The 24,076-nt window shown below is 44.2% G+C and overlaps 1 protein-coding gene across 1 annotated transcript in view; it reads right to left on the bottom strand.

Moving 5' to 3' along the window:
• The window catches only part of LOC112111169 (tripartite motif-containing protein 14), a 33,543-nt gene that overhangs the window by 3,042 nt on the left and 6,425 nt on the right, over nucleotides 1-24,076 (bottom strand). The window contains exons 2-5 of the mRNA XM_026646378.1: nucleotides 15,332-15,427; nucleotides 11,802-12,035; nucleotides 9,499-9,661; nucleotides 6,270-6,362 (exon numbers count right to left, since the gene is read on the bottom strand). Coding sequence (XP_026502163.1) covers nucleotides 6,270-6,362; nucleotides 9,499-9,661; nucleotides 11,802-12,035; nucleotides 15,332-15,421 — 580 coding nt within the window. The 5' untranslated portion in view covers nucleotides 15,422-15,427. The remainder of the gene's footprint in view (nucleotides 1-6,269; nucleotides 6,363-9,498; nucleotides 9,662-11,801; nucleotides 12,036-15,331; nucleotides 15,428-24,076) is intronic.

Genomic DNA, 24,076 nt, shown 5'->3' with positions numbered 1-24,076 from the left:
CTGGATGGAGGACATGCAGTCTTATGGGAGAACCAAATTTTAACCAAATTCAGTACATTAAATAACAAATAAGTATATAATATCATATATAAATAAAAAAATACCAACTATTGCTGTAGATTTTTAAGGACAAGTTTATTTTTCTTAGAACTGATTTTTCTACTTGACTCAAATGGCTGCAGATGCCTCATGGAAAACTAAGTAAACAGTCTTATTAGTAATGGTTTTGCTGCTGCATGCCATATTTCTGAATTATTTTTCCTCCCTGCCTCTCTCTCTGAAGATTATCAGGATATTTTGCTTGTAAATAGGATCTGTGGTCTTTAAACATCCACCTGTCTTTTAGTGTCACACATGATAATACTGTGATGACGTATTTGGGCACTGACGTTAATAACTAGTGATATATAGTAATTACACAGTACTTTTTGTGAGCAAAGGCCAGAATAAGGATGTGAATTTACATCAGCTGAAGATCTGGCCCTAGATTTCAAAGCTATCTACAAAATTGGGCAAGTATAATTTTTCTAGTTTTATAGAAGGGGAAACTAATACAATATGGCTAAGTGAGAATTAAACAGCAAGAGCTTGTGTTTTTATGCAAACAGCCTTAGTAATAAAAAATGACAGAAAAACAGTTTTTTTTTTTTTTTTTTTTTTTTACACACATGCTTTGTGTGTGTACACACAATAGTTATACATATACACATTGTGGACCGGATTCTTCCAATGACCTTATGTAGTCATTTACACCAGTGCAGGCTGAGTCCAAAGTGCGTGTGATAAGCTACCATTCTGATTTAGTAGTATTTTACTTCAAATTTGTAGTCCGTACAGGTGCAAATGTCTAGAGAGCCGATTTGTCACTTCCTTGCACACAGTATGTGTTTATCAGTGTGTTTTCCAAAGTGAAAGTCTTTTACACTGTCTGAAAAAATTAGGTCTTGTCTAGACAAGGAAAGGTGGTTGGGCTTAGCCAGCTCATGTTAGCTGCTCTAACGTTTTTCCTAGCCTACTTAAAGCCTCATTGGCCCTTACTTTAAAAAGCAAAATGACAACTTATTAAAGGTGTTCGCCCAAAGCAGCACTCACATGCTTTCTTAGCAAATAACTTTGTCCACAAAGCCTTGAGTGACAGCCAGAGACACAAGTGCTTAGAATTCTTAACAAACTGGATTGTTTTGTGATTTGATCTTTATGTAGTCACCCATATATGTGCGTTTGAACTGTTGCCTGTTTAGGCGGTCAACTCCTTGGGCTGAGGGTTTTGTCTTCCATTATGCTCCATACAGGGCTGAACACAATCAGTTGCTGTACAAGCCTTGGTGGTTAGGGCTCACCTGGGATGTGGGAGACCCAGGTTCAAGTACCTGCTCCTAATCAAACAGAGGAGAGACCAATGTAATAGAAAGAGAGAGCCCGAGACATTAGGTCTGGTATGAGGCCTGAACTAAAGTCAGGCCCTGTTACAAAGCAGATACCTGCTTGCAGGTTCAATATCTGATATGTGAACTTGGCAAGAACAGGGCTGGTATTGCAAAAACACAAGCAGTCCTAGGCACTAGGGATTCACGTAAACACATTCCAGCAGAATAGTACTAGAACACCCCGATACAAGGGTATGGTGTAAACACACTCCCCAAAGATAATACAGGGACACACTGACCTCTCCTAAGGATGAAGTCAGGATGGCAGGGTGAAGGATAGAGATGTTTTGATTGAACCCACATGTACAAGGTAAAGAGTGTAACTATCTATGTCAGAGGGGCTGTGATAAATGAAGGTGGGGGAAGCTCCCTTTTATGGACCCCCCAGTTAGCTATAAAATCCGTTAGTAGCTGTTCTCTACTTGCTTTACCTGTAAAGGGTTAAAAAAGCCCATAGGTGAAAGGAAGGGAGTGGGCACCTGACCAAAAGAGCCAATGGGAAGGCTAGAACGTCTTAAAATTGGGGGAAAAACTTCCCCCTTTGTCTGTCTGGTTGTTCTCCCGGAGAGCAGGGACAGGGCTCGAGCTATGCTGTAAATGCTTGGGCCAGGTATGAAAATCATCAGCTCATACCTAGAAACTACTCATTTGAAACCCCAGATATGTAAGTAGATCAGGAAATGTCTAGGAAGACGCGATTAGGTTTATCTCTTTATGTCTTGTGGTCTCCTCTGTGCTAACCCCAGGTGCTTTTGTTTTGCTTGTAACCTTTAAGCTGGACCTCAAGAAGCTATCTTGATGCTTAATCCTTGTAATTGGTTTTTTTTTTTTTTAAACCTAGCAAAAAGCCGAAGTTCCAGATGTATTTTCTTTCTTTTTGTTTTTAATAAAATTTTCCTTTTTTAAGAACAGGATTGGATTTTTGTGTCCTTAAGAGGTTTGTACATGTTGTTTAATTAGCTGGTGCAACAGTTGATTTCCTTTGTTTTCTTTCTCAGCAATTCCTGGGGGGAGAGGGAGGTGAAAGGGCTTGAGGGTATCCCACAGGAAGGAATTCCCAAGTGCGCCTTCCTGGGTTCTCAAAGGGGTTCTGCACTTGGGTGGTGGCAGCATCTACTCATCCAAGGTCAGAGAAAAGCTGTAACCTTGGGAGTTTAATACAAGCTTGGAGTGGCCAGTATTAATTTTTAGAATCCTTGCGGGCCCCCACCTTATGCACTCAAAAGTGCCAGAGTGGGGAATCAGCCTTGACAGGGGCAATGCCTAATTTGTTTGTATCAGTGTATAAAAGAGGGGTCACGAGGGGGTGTCTTTGTCCAGCCGAGGGGGAGCGGAGAGTCCTGCCGCTCACTGAGCCGAGTCCATTGTCACAGGCATACATGTCTTAATATCCCCATAGAGTCTACCGGGTGCTACTACGGTGCTTCAGTGACGATAAACCTGGCTGGGCACCTTTGCTACTGAACGGAGTCGGTGGTTTTCTTGGGCAGTTCGATCGAGGTCTGCTACATCCGCGATCTGCGCAGCGCCGATGCAGCACACAGAGAGCACGCACACAGAGCCAACTGACAGCAGCCTGAACCTGGGTCTCCCAAAACACAGGTGCCCTAACAACCTGGCTATTCTGGCGTCTACTCCCCTACCCCCCATGCCATCCTGGACCTGAAAGACATTCGCACAAAAAGTTTTGGTTTCAAAGAATCAGCATTTTCCCACAAAAATCTTTCACCAAAAAATTCCCAACCAGCTCCAATCTTGAACACACTCTACAATAAAAAGGAAAAGGGTTTTGCCCTGGGCTAACTATCAGCATCAGTGCAGAGGAAGCTACTGCTGAATACTGTGCGTGGAAGCAAACCTACCAGCTCTGTGCCCCTGTTCTTCCTTCAGACACTGGTTAGAGCAGTGGTTCTCAAACTTCTGTACTGGTGACCCCTTTCACATAGCAAGCCTCTGAGTGCGACCCCCCTTATAAACTAAAAACACTTTTTTATATATTTAACACCATTATAAATGTTGGAGGCAAAGCAGGGTTTGGGGTGGAGGCTGACAGCTCGCAACCCCCTGAGGGGTCCCGACCCCCAGTTTGAGAACCCCTGGGTTAGAGAGAGAGAACAGTATCTGCCTGCAGTGGATGTTAATTGATGCAGAATGTTTCTCTAAACAGAAAAAGCAGCTGACCTGTAACTATTATTGTTGTGTTACTGATATTTACATGGCAGTGATTTGTAAACCTGTTAAAACTTCCTAAATAAATAAATAGTTATAAAAAATACATCTACTGCAATTCCTCTTGGCAGTCTCTACTGCCATCCACTGATGAGACACTGACGACAAAAAGAGACTGAATTGGCTTCATTAAGTTGCACAGACCTACCAACCAAGGCCCAAATGTGGGATGCAATTTGTGACAGAGACACCAGATGAGGGAGACAAAAAAATTACTCCTGCAGGAAATGTAACAAGCGGGGGGATCCTTCGCTTGGTGTAAATAACTCTCTAGAATCTCTGGCTCAATGAGTCTGCATTGCTGGGGTCAGTCATTTTTAGCAATAAAAAACAAAGGGATGCTAATTTGTATAGCATGCAGGTAACTCTGGGACTAAAAGGGATGCTGGCCCTCAAAAGGAGAAGCAGTTGAGAAGTCTGGATGCAGTTACTCTTTTTCTAGTTGCAGCTTGTAAAGTTGTAAAAATAATTGAAGGAATATACTGTCAGGTCAAATATGGCTCAAAATTTGAGATAAAAAAGAATGTAAAACCTAAGTTAAATATTTTCATGGGAGAAAATGGAGTGTGTGTGTGTGCACGTGCGTGTGTACACACCAACATTCCACTGCAGGTTAAGCTCAAAATTCCAGCAAAGTGCTCAAATTGATTTGAACAAACAAAATGAGCTTGGCTGTTTTCATTCTCCAAAGGGAGAAATGCTGTTTGTTTATTTGTGCGTTACGGGTGAAAGGTAAAGTGTATTATTACTAAAACTGGAAGAATTTTAATAATCCACAGTGTTATTTGTAACTAGGACTTTACAAATCCACCAGCCTGTGGAGCACTGAACCCTCCCCTAGCAACCCAGCATTGTCAGCTTTGTGTAACCAAGAAATTGTATTTCTAGCCCGTATGATTGCAAAGGTAACTTCCCAAATGCAAAGCGAATGTAAACCAATGCAGTGCTATCTTCCTGACTCTGCAAACACATCTCCTGAAATAGAAAGATGCAAAATGCCAATCACCCAAATCATGGGTCCAAGTCACAGCTTGACAACACCTCGCTCTGCTTAACCTTAATATCAAATGCTCAGAGTGACACCTCCCAGCAGATTCAGTGCCTAAGCAAGATCAGTGTCTAGATCAGGGGTCGGCAACCTTTCAGAAGTGGTGTGCCGAGTCTTTATTTATTCACTCTAATTTAAGGTTTCGCGTGCCAGTAATACATTTTAACGTTTTTAGGTCTCTTTCTAGAAGTCTATAATATATAACTAAACTATTGTTGTATGTAAAGTAAATAAGGTTTTTAAAATGTTTAAGAAGCTTTATTTAACATTAAATTAAAATGCAGAGCCCCCCCGGACTGGTGGCCAGGACCCAGGCAGTGTGAGTGCCACTGAAAATCAGCTCACCTGCCGCCTTTGGCACGCGTGCCATAGGTTGCCTACCCCTGGTCTAGATGAAAAGCAGGTAGTTGTATCTGACCCCGGGCAAGACAGAAGTGGTGCAAGTGGAAAGAGAACTAACCAAGGGCATATCATTCTCCATAGAGAGGCTTTGCCACTGCTGCTGGATTCCCAAGCAGTAACAGCTGCTGGAAACCCATTCTTCCATTTCTGTCTGGCCAGAGGCCATGCACGTTAGCCAGAGAGATCCACAATGTCATGATTTACAGGCTAATTTAGTGCAGTGCAACAGGGTTAGGATGAAGGCATCAGTCCCAAGACTGCTCCACTGACTCAGAATATGGCAGCCCATCCAGTAGCTAAGCAACACAGGACAGCATGAGCAGAGCACATCACACTCCCACTCCCGACACTGCACTGACCCTCCAGTGTGGATCCAAGGTTCTGTTTCTGAGATTCATGGTCCAAAATGGGTTGGGTCCAGGCTACTCTGACCTTCTGCCATCAAGGACAATGGAGTTTTTAACAACCAGGGTGAAACTTAGACGAGCAGGAGACAGCTGTTTCTCAGTGACTGGCTCATGGCCTTGAAATTGGAGTGGCCACAAAACCCACCATCTTCCGGATAAAATGCAAAACTCAGAACGTTACCACAACACACACTACTGATAATAATAAATTAAAGAAAACAATTGACTTCATAGCCTTCCTCTGTATTCTGGGAGAGAGAGAGAGACACCAAAAAACCAACACCAAATAGGCGACATGGGGGACCCATGTAATTCTGAAAGGTCTTGTCTACGTGGGGAGTTATTCCTGAGAAACTCCATGTGGGGCTGCTCTGCTGAATTTAATTAATTCACACCTACCTTATTCCAGATTAACTTTCAGATGTAGACAAGCCCTAAGAAAGGCAACTATCATGAGGGTGCGCAGAATATGAATATCTAAAGAAGCTACATTAGATACACTAGCCAGTTCATAGGCTTGCAGGTATAAATATAAATGCTGGGTCAAGATTTTCAAAAGTGACAGCAATTTTTGTTTCCTGACATGAGACACCATAGAGGGGTCTGATTTTCAGAAAGTACTGAGCATCCCCCTTTGAAGGTGTCTCAAGATAGGTCCCCAAAAACTGAGGCATCCAAACTCAAGGCACTTCTGAAAATCTTGACCTTCGTTATTAATTCTGGGAACACAGGAAAGTTTGGTTTAATGTTACTTACGTTTTAAAAATAACGATCGATCAACTGTAGATGTTGTTTTCAGCAACGCGCCAGGTTCCTTCTTTGAAGTGGCATTGAGGCTGCTGAAAATGTCTAAGGCACAAATGAAAAGAAGCTGTTTAGAAAACGTTCTTCTTGGGAAGACATATCTGCTGCTTATAAGGGGAGTTTGCAGGGAAAAGTGCTTTAAATTCTAACAGCAATCTGGGCAAAGCAAAATTTCACATTCCCTTTTTCCAAGTTGATTGGCTGACAATTACTATAAATTATCTTTACTAGTGGAAGGGGAGTTTATTTTGTACAAAATTCTACTTCCCACCCTAAGTCCATTTGCTAGCATGGATATGCATAACACACAACAGAGCCACTCAGAGAGTCTGGGATGCAACACACTCCACTAATCATGCTACAGGACTGAATCTCTGGTTTCTAAGCATCCAGGGAAAAAAACACAGCAGAGAGCGTATTCTCCCTATACAGATGATTGTGAAATGGAACATAGCCAGACAGCTGATGATTCATGCAAAGGTGCTGTGATCCCAAAGGCGGTTACAGGGTACTATCACTCATTCCCTTCATTACATCACCAATAAACTTCCAGGATTCCCCACTGCTCCTGAAGCCATCCTGTTGTATCATGCCATACTTGACTCAATGTTGTCTAGTGCATCTTTCACAACGGGGTCAACTCAGGGATAACTGGGCGGCCTGTGATATACCAGAGGTCAGACTAGATATCTAATGGTGCCTTCTGGCCTCGTAACCTATGACTCTATAAACAGTTGGGGTTTCCATATGGCTGGGGTGAGGAGGTTGTTTTTCTTCATGGCCCTATATTCTAACAGGGGTGCCCTGTCCTTAAAAATGCATATCAGCCACATGTAACAAAATAAGCTAGCTCAAAAAGTGTTATAGTTCAGAATGCATTCAACACTCTGGGGAGAATATCTGTTATTATAGCACTGCTATTTAACGGTATTACAGAGTATAACCTTGTCTTACACACTGGGCTAGCCACAGTGTGATTAGGAGTGAGATAGTGCAGCTATGGGAGCTGGGCCTCCTAGGTTCAAATTAGGCAGCCCTTCTTAGGAGACTTTAAACTAGGTAGGTTATTATTTAGATCTGAAGCTCTTTGGGGCAGGGACTGTCGTTTTGATCTGTGTTTGTACAGCACCTAGCACAGTGGGTCCTGGTCCATGACGGGCTCACCAGCTTTACTGCAATACACGTAATAAATAACGCCATGAATAATAATAATAATAATAATAAAGGGGGAGACTGGGAGCTCTTTCAGTTAACTCAGTAATGGGGCACTTCTAACAGAGTATGGCAGAAGACAGAGTTGATCGAAAACAAAAGCAGAAGACAACGCTCAGTGTATTGGCATAGCCATCCATTTGGAACATGGAAAACAGGCATGAGAAATGTTGCTAAGCTATGGCCATTGGAGCTGCGTAGGAGGAGTCTCCCAGCAGGCATGTCAATACCGACAGGTAAACATTATGTAGAAAAAAACAAAGGGAAGAAGGGGCGTGTATTTATCACTAGAATAGCTAAAGTACTTATAAGGCCAGAAAGCTCTAAACTGCTGTCACAGAGAGTCGTGGTGATAAAAACAAAAGGAGAGATGCGCATGAGCAACTGCTCTAGGCTAGTAAGGCTATAGGAGAGACATTTCTCAAGTTACTCTTGCCTGCCCTAACACAGCTGCATATGCATTTAAGGCATTCCTAAATAATATAAGAGACAACATGCAGATGAAATTGAGTGTATATGTGATGGCTGGCACATGTGATGGCTGTAGCGCTAAAGAGCCAAGGCGCCATAGCTGGGGGCTGTAACAACTCATATTCTCTATGGATTGGCACAGAGGGAGACCTGCATACACATTCACCAATAGGTTACAGTGAGATGCAAAGGAATTCTGGGAATAATCTGAACTAATGGAACATCTTACTGGGTTCTACATTACTAGTCACAACTCCGGAGAAACATGTTGGGGATTGGTCCTGCGTTGGAGTTGGTCCTGCTTTGAGCAGGTGGTTGGACTAGATGACCTCCTGAGGTCCCTTCCAACCCTGACATTCTATGATCCTATGAACCGCCGAAGGGACTGATTCAGGAGGAAAGATTAGAAAAGCTACATATGGCTAGCTTGGAGGAGGAGATGTCTGCCCTACCATCTGAAGTGTGACTGCAGCATGAGTAAACACTCCGGAGCCGGCTTGGATCTAACGAGCTTGCCCAACAATTGCAGTGAAGCTGCAGCAGCATGGCTGTACAAGCCCACCCGGGACCCTGGGTATGTAGTCAAGTAGCTAGCCCATGCTGCCACATCTTCAGGGCTATTGTTAGTCGAGCTGGCTAGATGAAAGCTAGCTTGGTTCTGTCTACACATGCTGCAGTCACACCTCTGACTGCAGGGTAGACAGACCCTATGAGGCAATTAAAGGGAGGACACAAGACTACAAATACGTGAAGGATGCCAGCCCCAAAGACAGACAGGAAATAGTTAGGGCCCTACAAGAGCAATGAGACAAAATGTAACAGGGAAATTTAGGTTGACTATCAAGGAAAACTCCCTGATGGCGAGATTGTGGAACAGTCTCCCCAAGGTGACAGTGTAAGTTCCATTGCTACTGAAGGACCAGTGGTTTTCACAGGCCTTTCCCAGCAGTAAGTTCTGTGAGTTGGCTCTCTCGTTCCGAAGGGCTGTCACTCAGCACCCTTTTCTCTCTCTGAAGGCACTGGGACTCCCTATTTTCAGTAGTTTGTAGCTAGACAGAGGCTAAAGCTAGAACCATTTATCCTGGTGGCTTTTGGGAAATGGAACCTGCATCTAACCCACCTTGGTTTACGTTTGGCCAAAAAGAGCAACAGAAAAGTCAAGACCAATGAGGTTTTGCAGAACTGCCAGCAACAGGCAGACACATATTGCATGTGTCATGTAAAATGAGCAACAGTAATGCATGTTCAATGTACTGACTATATGGCAGTGGTGTAGTGGTAAAAGGCAAAGTGGGTAAAGCTAACCTAGACTAAACTCCTTACTCGCCAAATGAGAAACGGGTAAAAGTTTACCTGCATTTACCCTTGGCTACACTACTGCTATATGGTGCCTGTCTGCCTGCGAGCACTACTGAGTGCCAATAGTGAACAAAGAATAAGCAGACAGCATGAGGCTGCAAAATCGAAAGGGTTAAAAACACGGCACGGTCAATGGTACCTTCTTTCAGACGAGCTTCTAAAGATTTCTGCAGAACGGACTGAATAGCTCCTGCGAAGCCCCTGTAATGGTTCATAACATGCTCAAACGACATAGGCACTGGGTGCCACTGTTCCGCCGGAGCCCTCTGCTCCTGTATTTCTTTTTCTGATGCTGTGTAGTCCTGCAGACACAGAATCAAATCCTAGAGTCAGGCAATACCTTTTGGCCATTTCTTCCCTCTCCAAACCCCCACCCGGGCTCAAAAGCGGAGGTGGAGCCACAAATCTGCACTCTCTTTCTCCAGCAAGCAGGGATATATCAAAAACAATCAGTAAAACCTACTGTCCATAATAACCAAGCCCTTTAATTCTCCTCATGTTTGGGCTGCTTAATGCAATGGCAATAGCCCACGTGTTGGTGCAGCCAGCCTGCCTCCCAGTGTAAGGAGTGAGCTGGGTACTACTGCAATCTTGGGGGAAATGTTGAATTACGAAGGGAATCTGGCCTGCCTATAGCCTTGTTAGGGTTCAGTGCAGAAAATACAAGGGCAGGCTCTGAATTTCCTACCCCTGCAGCGTGCATAGGCCAGACTGCCAAGAGCTCAGCTCCTATTCAGGTGCCTAAAGTGAAGTGGCCAGAGTTTCAATAGCGCTCCACGCCCAGCAGCTCCCACTGGTCTCATTTGGGGTGGGTGGAGGTGGATCTCTGCTATTCTCAATGGAAGTTGTTGGGTACTGAGCACTTCTGAAAATCTGCCCCATAGCTCTTACTGCAGAGTGGTACAGTAAATCCCTGCCATAAAAAATAGGTCGTGAGGCTTTGGGAGGAGCAAACACAGGCCTTCCCAAGCAACTGACATCGAAGGATCAAGTGTCCTCCTGCATTTGTGTCATAATTTTGCAGGTCTTTATGCCGTTGTATGAAGAGGATCACGGAGAGAGCTACGGGTAGCATCTACCAGTAGGTGATAGTGTAGGCTCCGCCTTCCAGAAAATGATGCTTGTCATCTGTGAGACCCTAGGAACTTCTGTGGTGTAAGTGAAGAGAACAATTGACACACTCAGCTCTCAGAGGTTTCTTAACAGGTATCCCTTTCCTCACATGTTCAGCTGGGCATGCTCTGCACAGGAGGGGGCTGGAGGTGCTGACCTTGTAAAAAGGTACAGGGATATAGAACAAATGGGTATAATTTAGCCCCTCTCTTTTACTTAATGGTAAAGATCCAGGTGATCTAAACCAGCGTTTCTCAAATGCCGCCCCAGGAGCTTTTCTTCCGGCCACAGCCTCCTAGGTGGTGATTGCAGGGGGTGGGGGGGTGGGGATGAAAGCAGTGGGGCTCTGGCTTCCAGCTTCAGCCCTTGGGTGGCAGGTGACAGCCCTCCAGTCGTAGGGCTTCGGGCTCCAGGCATAGGCTCAATCCCCCGGCCCCACCATTCTGCCCATCACCCCTGGCCCCCGCTGCCTCCTCCAGCTCTGGGCTTTGGCTGCACCCCCAGCCGTGGGACCCCAGGATCCAGCCATTGGGCTTCGGGCTCTGACCCCAGGCTCAAACCCCGCCCCCCATTACTGCTGGCCCCTGTTGTGTCCTCCAGCCCTAGGCTTTGGGTGTTGGTCCTGGGCTCACCACCCTCCCCATTGCCACTGGCCCCCCGCTGCCTCCCTACCCACCTCCCCATCCAGGGCTTAATTTGTCCCCCAGCTTGCCAGGGCTGAGTAAGTCTGCCGTGAAAGGTGATATTTATATATTCGTTAATATCGCTTTTCACTGCCTCCCAGCTAGCTAGCAAGTCTAAAAAAAACCCAACCAAAAATGCAAAAGAAACAACTACCACCACCAAAGACAAGAACATGCAAAGCACCTTATCTGTGTTTCTATTCAGTTTATGTCCAGTAAAGAATAGAGACAACTGTACATTGTTTTTATTATTGAGTTTGCAAAAAACCCCTACATAAATAAATTACAATGATTTGGACACGTATATGTGCAAATGTATTTGTTTTTCCTAAAGTTAATTAAGTATTTTAGGGAAAATTGTCAGAGTGGCCACCAGCAGGAGTTGGTGACCGAACTCTGAGGCCACCAAAAATTTTGTCGTGAGAACCCCTGCATTCTAAACCCAGTTTAAAGGTGGAATCGGGACTGTGTGGGCTACTAACGGGAAGGGAAGGAGCTAGACTATTCACCAAAACAGAGAGGCAGTAATAAGGGGGAAAGAGAGGATAAGGCACTTTGTACATATGTATCTACAGAAGCAACTACAATAAGCCTCCGAAGTGGTTCACCATTAAATATCAGAGGCAGAAAGAGAATACAATGCTACCTGTAATAACTGAATGGGATCACTTCGCAGCTGGATCTGCCTGACTCGGTCTGAGAAGCTCTCTATGATTTGAATTCGTTCTTGACATGACTCCGTCTGCTGATCATACATCATGAGGGCCCGTTGAGTCTTTTCATTTATGAATTTTTTTGTCAACCTTTCCTCTTCATCAAGTAGTAACCGGAGTTCGGTGAACTTCCCTGCCAGAGACGCTTTACTAGCCGAGGCGTGTGCCTACAGATAAAAACAGAATGGCAGACACATTCAGAGTATAAGTGTCTCCGATGTTTCTCTGTCAGACTTTAAAAGTTACATTCCCACAAAGTTTTACTGATCTGTAGCTTTCCTTTACAAAAATGGAATAGCCACAGTCCAGACAACCACACTTGCTTGGGGTTTTCCTGCTACTGTCCTGGGTGAAAAGGCTCAGGGACAGATTCTGATACCCTTACTCTCATTGACAGCATCTTAACTTCAGTGGGACTACTCACACAGTAAGATACTACTCACACAGTAAGAAAGGGCATCAAAATCTAGCCCTTAGCTAGCAGTGTCTGGAGTGACATCAGGCAGACTCCAGAAGTCTGGCAGACATGGGATCTGGATTTCTGTGTATGCTTGAAAGGGAATATTTTATGTCCCATCATCAAACAAGTTAAGTAAGTAGAATAGTTGGAACGAGGGCATCTTAATGTGAGGGACAGCTGGCGTCAATGTCCAAACCAATACGGAAAGGTCTCCGGATCGCACGGATAGCCATTTGCTGGGTACACTATGGAGATGCTTTCAGAGCATAAGCTCCTGGGACCATTTCTACCTGTATGTGCTGTACAGGGCCGAGTATGCTGACAGTTCTCCACACAGAATGAGTAATAGTTTCCTGTTTTTATTGCACTCAGATCCTCACATGATGTAAATTAGTGTAGCTCCATTAACTTCAACAGAGCTACATCAATTTACACCAGCTGAGGAGGTTTATCATTTGCTATGTGTAATTATTTCAGTACCGCTCTCCCAGATATGCATGTTCCACTCCCACTAACAGGTGGCTGATTGCAGAATTGAAACTAGGGGCAGGATTTTGGTTTCAGGCGAGCCCCCGCATCTGCTAGCACCAGGCGCAGGTGCCTACAGGAAATACACTGTTCTGCTGCGGAGCTGAAGCTGTGATGTCACTCTGAGGTGGGCAGCGGTTGGCTAATTCTCCCTAACAACAGACAATATGGGTCTATGGCTTAGTCTGCATTATGCCCAGTTTGCCAGCACAGCTATGTTCACTAGAAGTGTGAAAAAAATTACACACACTCCAAGCCAATGTAGCTATGCCAGCAAACACTCTGGGGTATGCAACTATCCCGACAGAAGAGTGCTTTTCTCAGCTTAGCTAATGTTGTTCTGGGAGGTGGCGTAGCTATACCATCAGAAGAACTCCTTCTGTTGGCTACGCTGCGTCTACGCTAGGGGGCTCTGCCAGCATTGCTATACTGGCCACGACTCTGTAGTGTAGACAAGCCCTCTGTATCAGTTTGACTGTGATTGCTATTTGACATTGAACATAAGAATGGTCCCACTGGGTTAGACCTAGGGTCCATCTAGCCCAGTAACTTGTCTTCCAACAGTGGCCAGTACCAGGTGCCCCAGAGGGAACAAACAGAACAGGTAATCATCAAATGATCCATCCCCCGTCGCCCACTCCCAGCCTCTGGCAAACAGAGGCTAAGGACACCATCCCTGCCCATCCTGGCTGATAGCCATTGATGGACCTATCCTCCATGAATTTATCTAGTTCTTTTTTGAACCCTGTTATGGTCTTGGCCTTCACAACATCCTCTGGCAAGGAGTTCCACAGGTTGACTGTGCGTTGTGTGAAGAAAGACATTGGGCTTGTCTGCATGGGAAACGTTTACCAGTTATACCAGTACAGTTAAACAGGTATAACTCCCCATGTGGGCACTCTTATTCTAAAAGACTGGCTTTTTTCAGTTCAGCTTAAACCCCTCTGCGACACTCTGTACCCCAAAGCAACACCCTGGCACCCCCATATTTACCATGGTGATAGGATTATGATATGATTTGTACAAAGTATGCCTTGTGAGGTATCATTCTAAAAGTCTTGATCTGTTGAACATTAATATCCTGTTGGATTGTATGTGCTGTCATCATATCTGCAGTTATAAATATTGACTATGTACCACTATTTCAAATGTGTTTGCTCCAGGGGTGACACCCCGCAAGTAGTTTACATCCAGTCTAGCCAGCACATTGTAAGTGGACTATTCAAGGTGATGGCCCATTAAGAAACCCACCCGGTAGGCCTTCCTGTGAACACTTCATCCAGTATATGGATAATGGCTGCTATGACTCATCGAAGCATGCAAGGGCATGTGACTAGATCATGTGATACTGGACTCCATCTTGTGCCTGCACTTTCCCACAAACTGGGCTGGGGGCTTTGTTTGGGACAACGACGTTCCCTCCACATGGCAGAAGCTATAAAAGAGGGGAAGGGACATCATCACGTGGCCTCTCTCCCCCCACAACTCAACACTTGGAAACACGACTAGCGGACAAAGACTTTGACTGGGAAGGGGGTCCCAGGCAGGAAAGGTGGATTCCAGCCTATGTATGAAAGATCTGCCAACTGTTTGTACTGTCAGGGTGAGACACGGCTTGATTCAAATCCTGACTAATTAACAGAACTCAGATTCCGATTTCGTTTTATTTCGTAGGTAATCTACTTTGATCTGTACACTTACTACTTATAATCACTTAAAATCTCTCTTCCCATAGTTAATACATTTGTTTTACATTTTACCTAAAAACCGTGGTCCGACTGAACTGTATGAAAAATCGTAGCTCAGTTAACAAAAAGCTTGTGCTGTGTTCCTTCCATATTGAGGGAGGGGTGGATGGGTTAATAAACTTACCCTGATCAGGCTTTTGACCAGGGCAAGACGGTACAGTTCTAGGGTCCTAGGCTGGGGGGAACTGGCTGAAGCCTCTCTATTGTTGGTTCATGAATGACTGGCATGAGTTCATGAGTGACTCGGGTCTGTCCCTGCCCATGAATGTTTGTGTGAGTGCAAGACCTGGAGGGGTCTGCAGCTTGTCACAGCGTCACAGTGTGGACGGGAACCCAGGCTGGCGAGACCAAGGGCTCAGCGGTACCCCAGTTCCAGGTTGCACCCCGGGAACACCCATCACACGCTCCCAAAGTAACATAAACTAAACTGCTAATAGGCCCTCTTCTATGGTTGTCCACATAGGTGGTTATACCGACATAACTACAGCAGTTTATAGTCACACCTTACCTTATACTCATATAATCTTCCCACACAGACAAGCCCTTTGCCAGTTAACAAAATACTGGGAACAGAAAAGTTAATCATAACATTTACAACAGAAACTTCACAGCAAGTTTACTTTCGCTCTAGAAAACCATGCTTGTGATTGAGTAGCTGTCTAGGCTGCAGCTTGGGTGGCATCTGAAAGTTGCTACTCCCTGATTAATAAGCAAGTTTCCACTTTACCTTAAGGTCATTAACAGCTTGTTCTATATGTCTTATATTGCCAACTTCCTGTTTCTTTTTCAAGTCTAGCTCCTTCAAGAACGTTGTCATGAATTCCTGTTCATGTAAAACAAAATACATACTTGGTCATAAACAATGGTTACAAACATTGTAATTATCCATTTTACTTTCTACAGCAGAAGAATATAGTCAGAAACTGCCCAGATCACGTATTTATACAAGGTAAATATCGATACTTGTTAACTAGATCACGTACTTGAACATTTAAGCAGCCCATCTGTGCTAGCTCTTGCACAGTTCAAAGACATGTACAAGGTGATATCACTTCCGCAAGACATAGGAAAACTTACTGGGAAAGTCTGTTTTTTCACCCTGAAATCTCTATTGTTGCTCAGACAGAAATAATACCACCTGCATATGTGTTTAGCAGTTAAAGGATCCCAGCTGAGCATTTTCATTTGGAAAATCACCCAGGGATCTATTACCTTGCCTGGATTCAAAATCCAGTGAATATGTGTGACACTTTTCAGTGGCAATAGATGTTTTCTGCTCTAGGATGTAGCATAGAGGCTGTACTATAACCAAATTTTATGTAAAGATTAAGCAAATTTATTCTGGCAAATTTTCCTTTACATACCAGCCCTGTTCCTCAATAGGGTTGTTTATGACAGGCAGCTATGAGCATGCTGTAAATAAGATGGTCACCGCTATTTAGAAAGGATGTAGAGAAACTGGAAAGGAGCCAGAGGCAAGTGACCAAGATAATCAGAGGTATGGAATGCAGCTATATGAGCAAAGGCTGAAGGAACTGAGTATGTTTAGTTTGGAAAAGAGAAGATTAAGGGGGGACATGACAGCAGTCTTCAAAGGCTTGAAAGGCTGCCATATAAAAGATGGAGGAAAACTGTTCTCTCTTGCCACAGAGGAAGAGGCAGTGGGTTCAGACTACAGCACAGCAGATTTAGATTAAATCTCAGGAAAAACTTCCTAACTGTAAGAACAGTAGGACAATGGAACAAAGTGTCTAGGAAAGTCGTGGAAGCTCCTTCATGGAAGGTTTTCAAAAAGAGGGTGGAGCCATCTGTCTTGAATGGTTTAGACACATCAAATCCTGCATCTTGGCAGGAGGTTAACTAGATGACTCTTGCGGTCCCTTCTAACCCAATGATTCTAGGATTGCAAGGCATAGCAATGGTGGAGTAACTTTAAAAAGGGTACATATTGATTTTTTTCCTAACATGGTTCAATATTTTAAAGTGTGTCTTTGTTTATTGGCTGAACTACATTTACTAATTCAGGTCAGATGCATCCGAAGAAGTGGGTTGTAGCCCACGAAAGCTTATGCTCTAATAAATTTGTTAGTCTCTAAGGTGCCACAAGTACTCCTGTTCTTTTTGCGGATACAGACTAACACGGCTGCTATTCTGAAAACAGGTCAGATTTTGATATCCTTACACTGGTTAGTACTTTACTCTGTGAGTAGACCCTGGTGATTTCAGTGAGGCTATTTGCAGTTAAATACTGCTCCCCATGAGTAAGGGTCTGAGATCCGGACCTCAGAGATTAAGGTGGAGATTTTCTAAAGCAGCCGGCTCCCATTGGAAGTCAATGGGCATCACTGCCCAGATTGTTAAAGCTATTTAGGTGTTGCTGCGCTTGCTCAGCGTTGAACAGCTATCTCATTTAGGAACCTAGATCTCATTTTCAAAAGGGAGTTAGGCACCTAGAAGTCTAAATTCCATCAATGACGGGATTTAGATTCCTAAATCAATTAGGTGTTGCGATGCTGAGCACAGCAACACCTAAATACCTTTTATAATCTGGGCCTGGGTGCCTATCTGCCCTTTTGTGGCTTGGAAAATCTCCCCATCAGCCTGTTTCCAGCATTCATATAGACCCCATTCCACATGGATTCCTACGGTAGTCGTGAGTAACTGTTTGTATGATGAAGCCCTTAGTTATTTTTTTACATATTAACAGCTTAAATTGTGATTTTAAACATAAGAGCCATACCATGTCCCAAGTAACCCTTTCACATTGTTAGTTCACTCTAATAATACAGCATGATAAGGGATTCAGAAACCTTTAACAAGCATAGTTAATAGTAAACATCGTGCCATTGAAAACTCCCCAAACTGTGCCCTTGAGCATTGGGAACTTCAATGGACTCTGAAAGGGACATGTTGCAGTTTTGGAGACATAGCAGAGTTTTAACTTGTGATGTGAAAACACACACAGAAAGAAATGAGCTAGAGAGAGTGAAAAGAGGAACAGAATTAACCTAATATACATATAAAGTTACGGTTCACGGTGGGTGACAGTAACACAAATACGAACGTTTTGACATGCTTTGAATGAGAATTTCCTTTCTTTTTAGAGAATCAAAGTAAGGAACAGTTTTTCAATCCCTTGAATATTTTTCAGAGTTTGAAATTCTTTTCATCTCAAATAAGGATGAAAAGTCAAAATCTCAAAAATATTTGCGAGCACACAAAAAATTCCGATTCAGGTAAATCAGAATGTTTCATTTAGAAAATTTCAAAACATGTTGACATTTTCTTTTTTAACCTAGTTAGCTTCATTATTTAAACAAAAAGTTGTTTCAAATCAGAAAAACGCAATTTTTCATTCAGAAAATGTCAAAATGTTTCAAAACTTAGTGTTTTTCAACATTTTTTCCAAGTCGGGAGACTCATCAAACCCGAACCTGCTTCATGAACAGTTTTGGTTCCAAAAAATTAGTTTTTTTTGAAAAAAAAAAAAAAAGTGATTAATTGAAAAAATTCCCAACCAGCTCGAATACAGAAGGGACCAGAACAGACTGTGCAAGCTGCTCCTTTCATTGCTCTGGACTTTTTGGCTGGTACCTTCAGGCAGGTCAGTTGTGAGAGGTTTGAAGCCTGAACACTGCCTCAGTTTGCACAAAAGGGTCAAAATGCAGGTTTTTAAAGCTCCCAAAAGTATGTATTATCTGATGGCTGAAGACACTGCTGGGTTCTAGCGAGTTTAACTGGGTCAGACTGTGACAAGCTGGTCCATGCTGATCTCCTCCAGATTAGCCTACTGCAGTGTTGTGCCGGTTGACCACCCAGGAAATTGATCATGCTTGTGCATACTTCCTCTGCCATGGTACACAAAGAACCTTGAGTCAAAATTGGCTGTTGTGCATAATCTTGTATGAATTGCCAATATCAAGTAAAAATTGTGTTCCTCTCTAGAATGCATGTCTATAACCGCCGCTCTGTTTAAAACAAACCAAATCCAATTGCCGTTTTATTGGAGTGAAAGAAAAAAACCACTTGGCTGTATCTGGTACAGGATGTCCCGCACTTCGTTGCTTCTGCAGGCTGAGCTCATTGCACACACAGTGATCCATTCATAGATGCCAACGCCAGAAGGGACCACTGGGATCATCTAGTCTGACCTCCTGTGTAACACAGGCCAGAACTGCCCCCAAATAATTCCTAGAGCAGATCTTTTAGAAACACATCCAGTCTTGATTTAAAAATGGCCAGTCATGGAGAATCTACCACGACCCTTGGTAAACTGTTCCAATGGTTAATTATTCTCACTGTTAAAAAAATCACACCTGATTTCCAGTCTGAATTTGTCTAGCTTCAGCTTCCAGCCATAAGACTGTTATAACTTTCTCTGCTAGACTGAAGAGTCCAGTTTCAAATATTTGTGATATAAGTGCTCCCCACACAGAGCTCCCTCTGAAGTGGGTGCTTTTTAATGGCGGTGCTCAGCGCTCGGACAAAAGGAAAGAGGCACCATCAGATCTGCGTGTTCTATACACCTGCTGATTTCCTTGCATCCCTACATCCCCGCAAAACTAGGTTCCTAGGTGCTCTTCTCCCATCCCCCTCAAATGTCAATAGTTTCATTATTTCGTTCCTTTTGGTCTGGAAATCGGTCATTCAGGGTGTTGACATTTGAAACTGCATTGGAGGAAGGGCAGAGCTGAGACAGGGGCATGCCGTATTGTTATGCTGAAAGGTGTTAATCCTTTAGTTCTTTGATCTATAGACAATTACAGACCTGGATATAGTTGAGGGATATGCATTCCAGAGGCTTTGTGGGTTTCTTATTTCCTTGTTCTCATTTTCCCATTTTTATCAAAATCAATAGGCTTCTGCCCACTGGGGCATAGAATTTTCCCTGAAGTTTTGGAAGAGATCAGATGCAGTGTTCAAAAATTATTGTGTTATATGCAAACAGAGAAATGCTATGAAGTTGAGTGTAGACTTGCTTTGTTTGGCCAACATGGACACCACTGTCTCCTCTAACTAAGATTTTCAAAGCTGGTTGCCTAAAGTTAAACTCCTGGGTCCATATTTAGGTATCTATGCGGCCTGGCTTGACACTACTGAAAGTCAAACAACTTACTTAGATAGCTAGGTATAGATATAGAAGCCTAAACTTTAAGTACTCTTGGCCTCTGTGAGCAGAGGAAAAGAAGTCCCATTAGACCTCTGATTGGGGCACAGAAGGAGTAATCTGCCTTCAGAGCCGGGTGGATAAAAATTAACGATTTTTTTTTAAATGTAAAAAATCTGATTTTTTTGATAAAATGCTTTTTGAGGAAAAAACCTATCTAAAGATAGTTTTAATTAAGGTACATTATAGCTCAAAGATATCTCATAATGGAATAGGGATTATAAATTCTAATTCTATAGTATGAGACAATATATTCATGTAATGTTTAAGAAAAGTTTTGTAAATGAGTTCCAATAGTTCATGGATTAGGGACCCAATCTTATGAGGATCCGGAGGCTTCTGTATAGATTATTTAGGTTTATCTTTCTATCTACCCAATGGGACTCAGTGCTCAGCCTAGAAGATACCATTAGAGATGCTGAGTTTTGCAGATCTCAAACTGTGGATTTGTGTCGCCAGAGATAACATGCTTCTTAACAGCAAAAATGTTTTTAAATAAATAAATACATAATATATAGAGGTGAGAAATAACAGACCTCAACCCTATTGTCCCTCTGCAAATTTGTGTACAGAGAGACAATCTCTTACCTCTCTCTAAAAGTGCAAAGTTTCAAAAAGTTGAATGAATAAAAGATTGGTGGGGATGGACTAGATCTGGACAAGGAGAAGAAGTCTGGAGATAAATGTGAGAAGGAAGGGACAGGCAGTAGAAACAGAAGTGAAACTGTTTGAGCAGCATATTCCAGAATGCACTTTTATGTAGAAATCCATGATTAGATCGAGTCTTCCTGACCAGTAATTCAGACCAGTCATCTTAACTTCTCTACCCGGAAAGATAATCGAGCAAATAATTAAGCTATCAATTTGCAAACATCTAGAAAATAATAAGGTGATAAGTGACAGTCAGCATGGATTTGTAAAAAAACAAATCATGTCAAACCAACCTGGTAGCTTTCTTTGACAGGGTAACAAGCCTTGCGAATGGGGGGAAGTGGTAGACGTGGTATATCTGACTTTAGTAAAGCTTCTGATACTGTCTCGCAGGACCTTCTCATAAACAAACTAGGGAAATGCAACCTAAATGGAGCTACTATAAGGTGGGTGCATAACTGGTTGGAAAACCGTTCCCAGAGAGTAGTTATCAGTGGTTCACAGTCATGCTGGAAGGGCATAACAAGTGGGATCCCGCAGGGATCAGTTCTGGGTCCGGTTCTGTTCAATATCTTCATCAAAGATTTAGATAATGGCATAGAGAGTATACTTATAAAGTTTGTGGATGATACCAAGCTGGGAGGGGTTGCAAGTGCTTTGTAGGATAGGATTATAATTCAAAATGATCAGGACAAACTGGAGAAATGGTCTGAAGTAAACAGGATGAAATTCAATAAGGACAAATGCAAAGTACCACTTAGGAAAGAACAATCAAGTTGCACACATACAAAATGGGAAATGACTGTCTAGGAAGAAGTACCGCTGAAAGGGATCTGGGCGTCATAGTGGACCACAAGCTAAATATGAGTCAACAATGTAGCACTGTTGCAAAAAAAGCAAACATCATTCTGGGATGTATTAGCAGGAGTGTTGTAAGCAAGACACGAGAAGTAATTCTTTCCCTCTACTCCGCGCTGATTAGGCCTCAACTGGAATATTGTGTCCAGTTCTGGCGCCGCATTTCAGGAAGGATGTGGACAAATTGGAGAGAATCCAGAGAAGAGCGACAAAAATGATTAAAGGTCTAGAAAACATGACTTATGAGGGAAGATTGAAAAAACTGGGATTGTTTAGTCTGGAAAAGAGAAGACTGAGAGGGGACATGATAACAGTTCTCAAGTACGTAAAAGGCTGTTACAAGGAGGAGGGAGAAAAATTGTTTTTCTTAACCTCTGAGGACAGGACAAGAAGCAATGGGCTTATATTGCAGCGAGGAAAGTTTAGGTTGGACCTTGGGAAAAATTTCCTGTCAGGGTGTTTAAGCACTGGAATAAATTGCTTAGGGAGGTTGTGGAATCTCCATCATTGGTGATTTTTAAGAGCAGGTTGGACAAACACCTGTCAGGGATGGTCTAGATAATACTTAGTCCTGCCTTGAGTGCAGGGGACTGGACTAGATGACCTCTCGAGGTCTCTTCCAGTTCTATGATTCTATGATCCAGTGGAATTTCCGAGAGGAGGACCTGCAGAATTTCCTGCCATGTATGCCACTCCCCCCACTTCAAATGCAAGCGCGTGCGCACACATACACACTGCAGCACTGGTCATAAGTGAGTACTTAGAACTGCCTGGAGAACATTTCTGCAAAGCTCCGATTTGAATCCCAGCATACATCTGCTTGTGAGGTCTTCACTTTTTACAGAGGATGAACAAAATAACCTCACTGCTTCCGGAGCATTGCTAAAACACGGTCTCCAATACGAATGGCAGGAGCCCATCTCGCACAGCAACACAACATTTTGACCAGCAGTGTATTCAGTCTGCGCATTTGACTACATTGTCAGAAAAGACAGCTTGGATGGAAATTAGGGGGTTACAATGCCAGAGCCCAGGCTGGTGTGCCAATGTCCCAGCTCACCAACTACACTTAGGGCTTGTCAACATCACGCAGCTTTTAGCGGCAGATGCTAAAAGTCGGCATGTGCAAACGCTCTTTGTTGTCAAAATACTTCCAGGCGGCATTCAGTTTGTCGGCAGGAGCACACTGCCACGGCAAAACTTGTGTCTTTTTGGGGGGCGGGGGGCCCTTTTTAAGCACCCGTGAAAGACAAAAGTTTTGTCTACAACTTGGAAGTGTAGACAAAGCCTAAGTATCGATGCCATGTCTTGGAGAGTGCCTCTTTCTCTTCTACTGAATCCACAGCCAAAAAATGAAATCTCTAGCAACAAGAAACCAGCAGATGTCAGCAGAGGCTAGATATTTAAAGAGCTCAAGCTCCCATTTCAGCATCGAGGTAAGCAGCTGGATTGATTCTCCACTGCCAAGTTCCTTGCAAGAGTCATTTACACCGGTGCAAAGTACATATCAAACTCTAGCATCTCAGAATAGTTAGTAGCATTTGACCCCACTTTGCACTCATTTTGCTTAGGTGTAAATGACTACACAAGGCACAAAGCTGTGGCGAAACAGAACCGTAGTATTTTAACTTGCGAGCACTGGGTTTATATTTTGAAACTCTTTGAATACGATAACTATTCTTTCCTCCCCCATTTTCACTTGCTCATATCTTTCTGAAACATTCTGCTTTGAATCTGAAACTTTCCAACCCAAGAGTAACTTTTCTGGAACGTGTAAGGAAAACTGTTTCAGTTACTGGGGGACGGAGGGCTTTTTCTGCTTAAAGGGTATCTGAGGCATGAGGGAGACACACTTAACATGCTCTTTACTGTCACAGAATCAGAACTATTAAACAACCTCCTTAAGAAAGGGATTGATCCTGCTTCCCAAATGCAGCCTGCAGGCAGATCACCAAATGGAACCTTCTCCGGTCAATGGTCATTACACGGCAGGTTTCCAGGGTTGGGGGCTCCTGGGGGTGACGACCCTCGGTTTGCTCTCCCACCAGCGAGCCCTACAGCCTCACAACAGCCAAAACAACCTGGCTCCCTGTCACAGAATCATAGATTATCAGGGTTGGAAGGGACCTCAGGAGGTCATCTAGTCCAACCCCCTGCTCAAAGCAGGACCAACCCCAACTAAAGCATCGCAGCCAGGGCTTTGTCAAGCCTGACCTTAAAAACCTCTAAGGAAGGAGCTTCCACCACCTCCCTAGGGAACCCATTCCAGGGCTTCACCCACAGTAACTCACTCAGAGTGGGGCAATGAAGCGGGATGGGCCCGTCTACACAGCTGGGTACCAGGCAGGGACTCTGCAGGTGAACCAGGGTCAGGCCATACAGGATCAAGCTCCAGGCAGGGGCCTGTGCCCAGGCCCTAGAGGGGCCGACGCCAGGCAGGAGCCCGGTCCATAGAGGGTCCGCGCCCGGTCCATACACCCCCGTTACCTTGGTGCCCTGCGCGGCCGGCCCCACCAGGCTGACGCGGTGGCCGCGGTGGGCGCCCAGCACCGGGCACAGGGCGCACACGCAGAGCGCGCAGTCGGCGCAGAACAGCTCCAGGGGCCGCTCCCGGTGCTCGGGGCACCAGCGGCCCCGCTCCCGCAGCGCCCGCAGCTCGGCCGCCGCCTCCCCGGCCGGGCCCAGGCGGTGCCCGCGGAAGGCGGGCGCCCCGCCGGGCTCCCCGAGGTGCGGCCGCGCGTGGGCCCCGCAGTAGGAGGCCAGGCAGGTGAGGCAGCTCCACTCCGCCGCGCCGCC

This window comes from Terrapene carolina, unplaced genomic scaffold, assembly GCF_002925995.2.
Source record: "Terrapene carolina triunguis isolate 2854851 unplaced genomic scaffold, T_m_triunguis-2.0 Scaffold35022, whole genome shotgun sequence".
Lineage (NCBI taxonomy): Eukaryota > Metazoa > Chordata > Testudines > Emydidae > Terrapene > Terrapene triunguis.
Note: the sequence above shows the minus strand (reverse complement) of the source record. Positions and strands in the feature narration are given on the sequence as shown.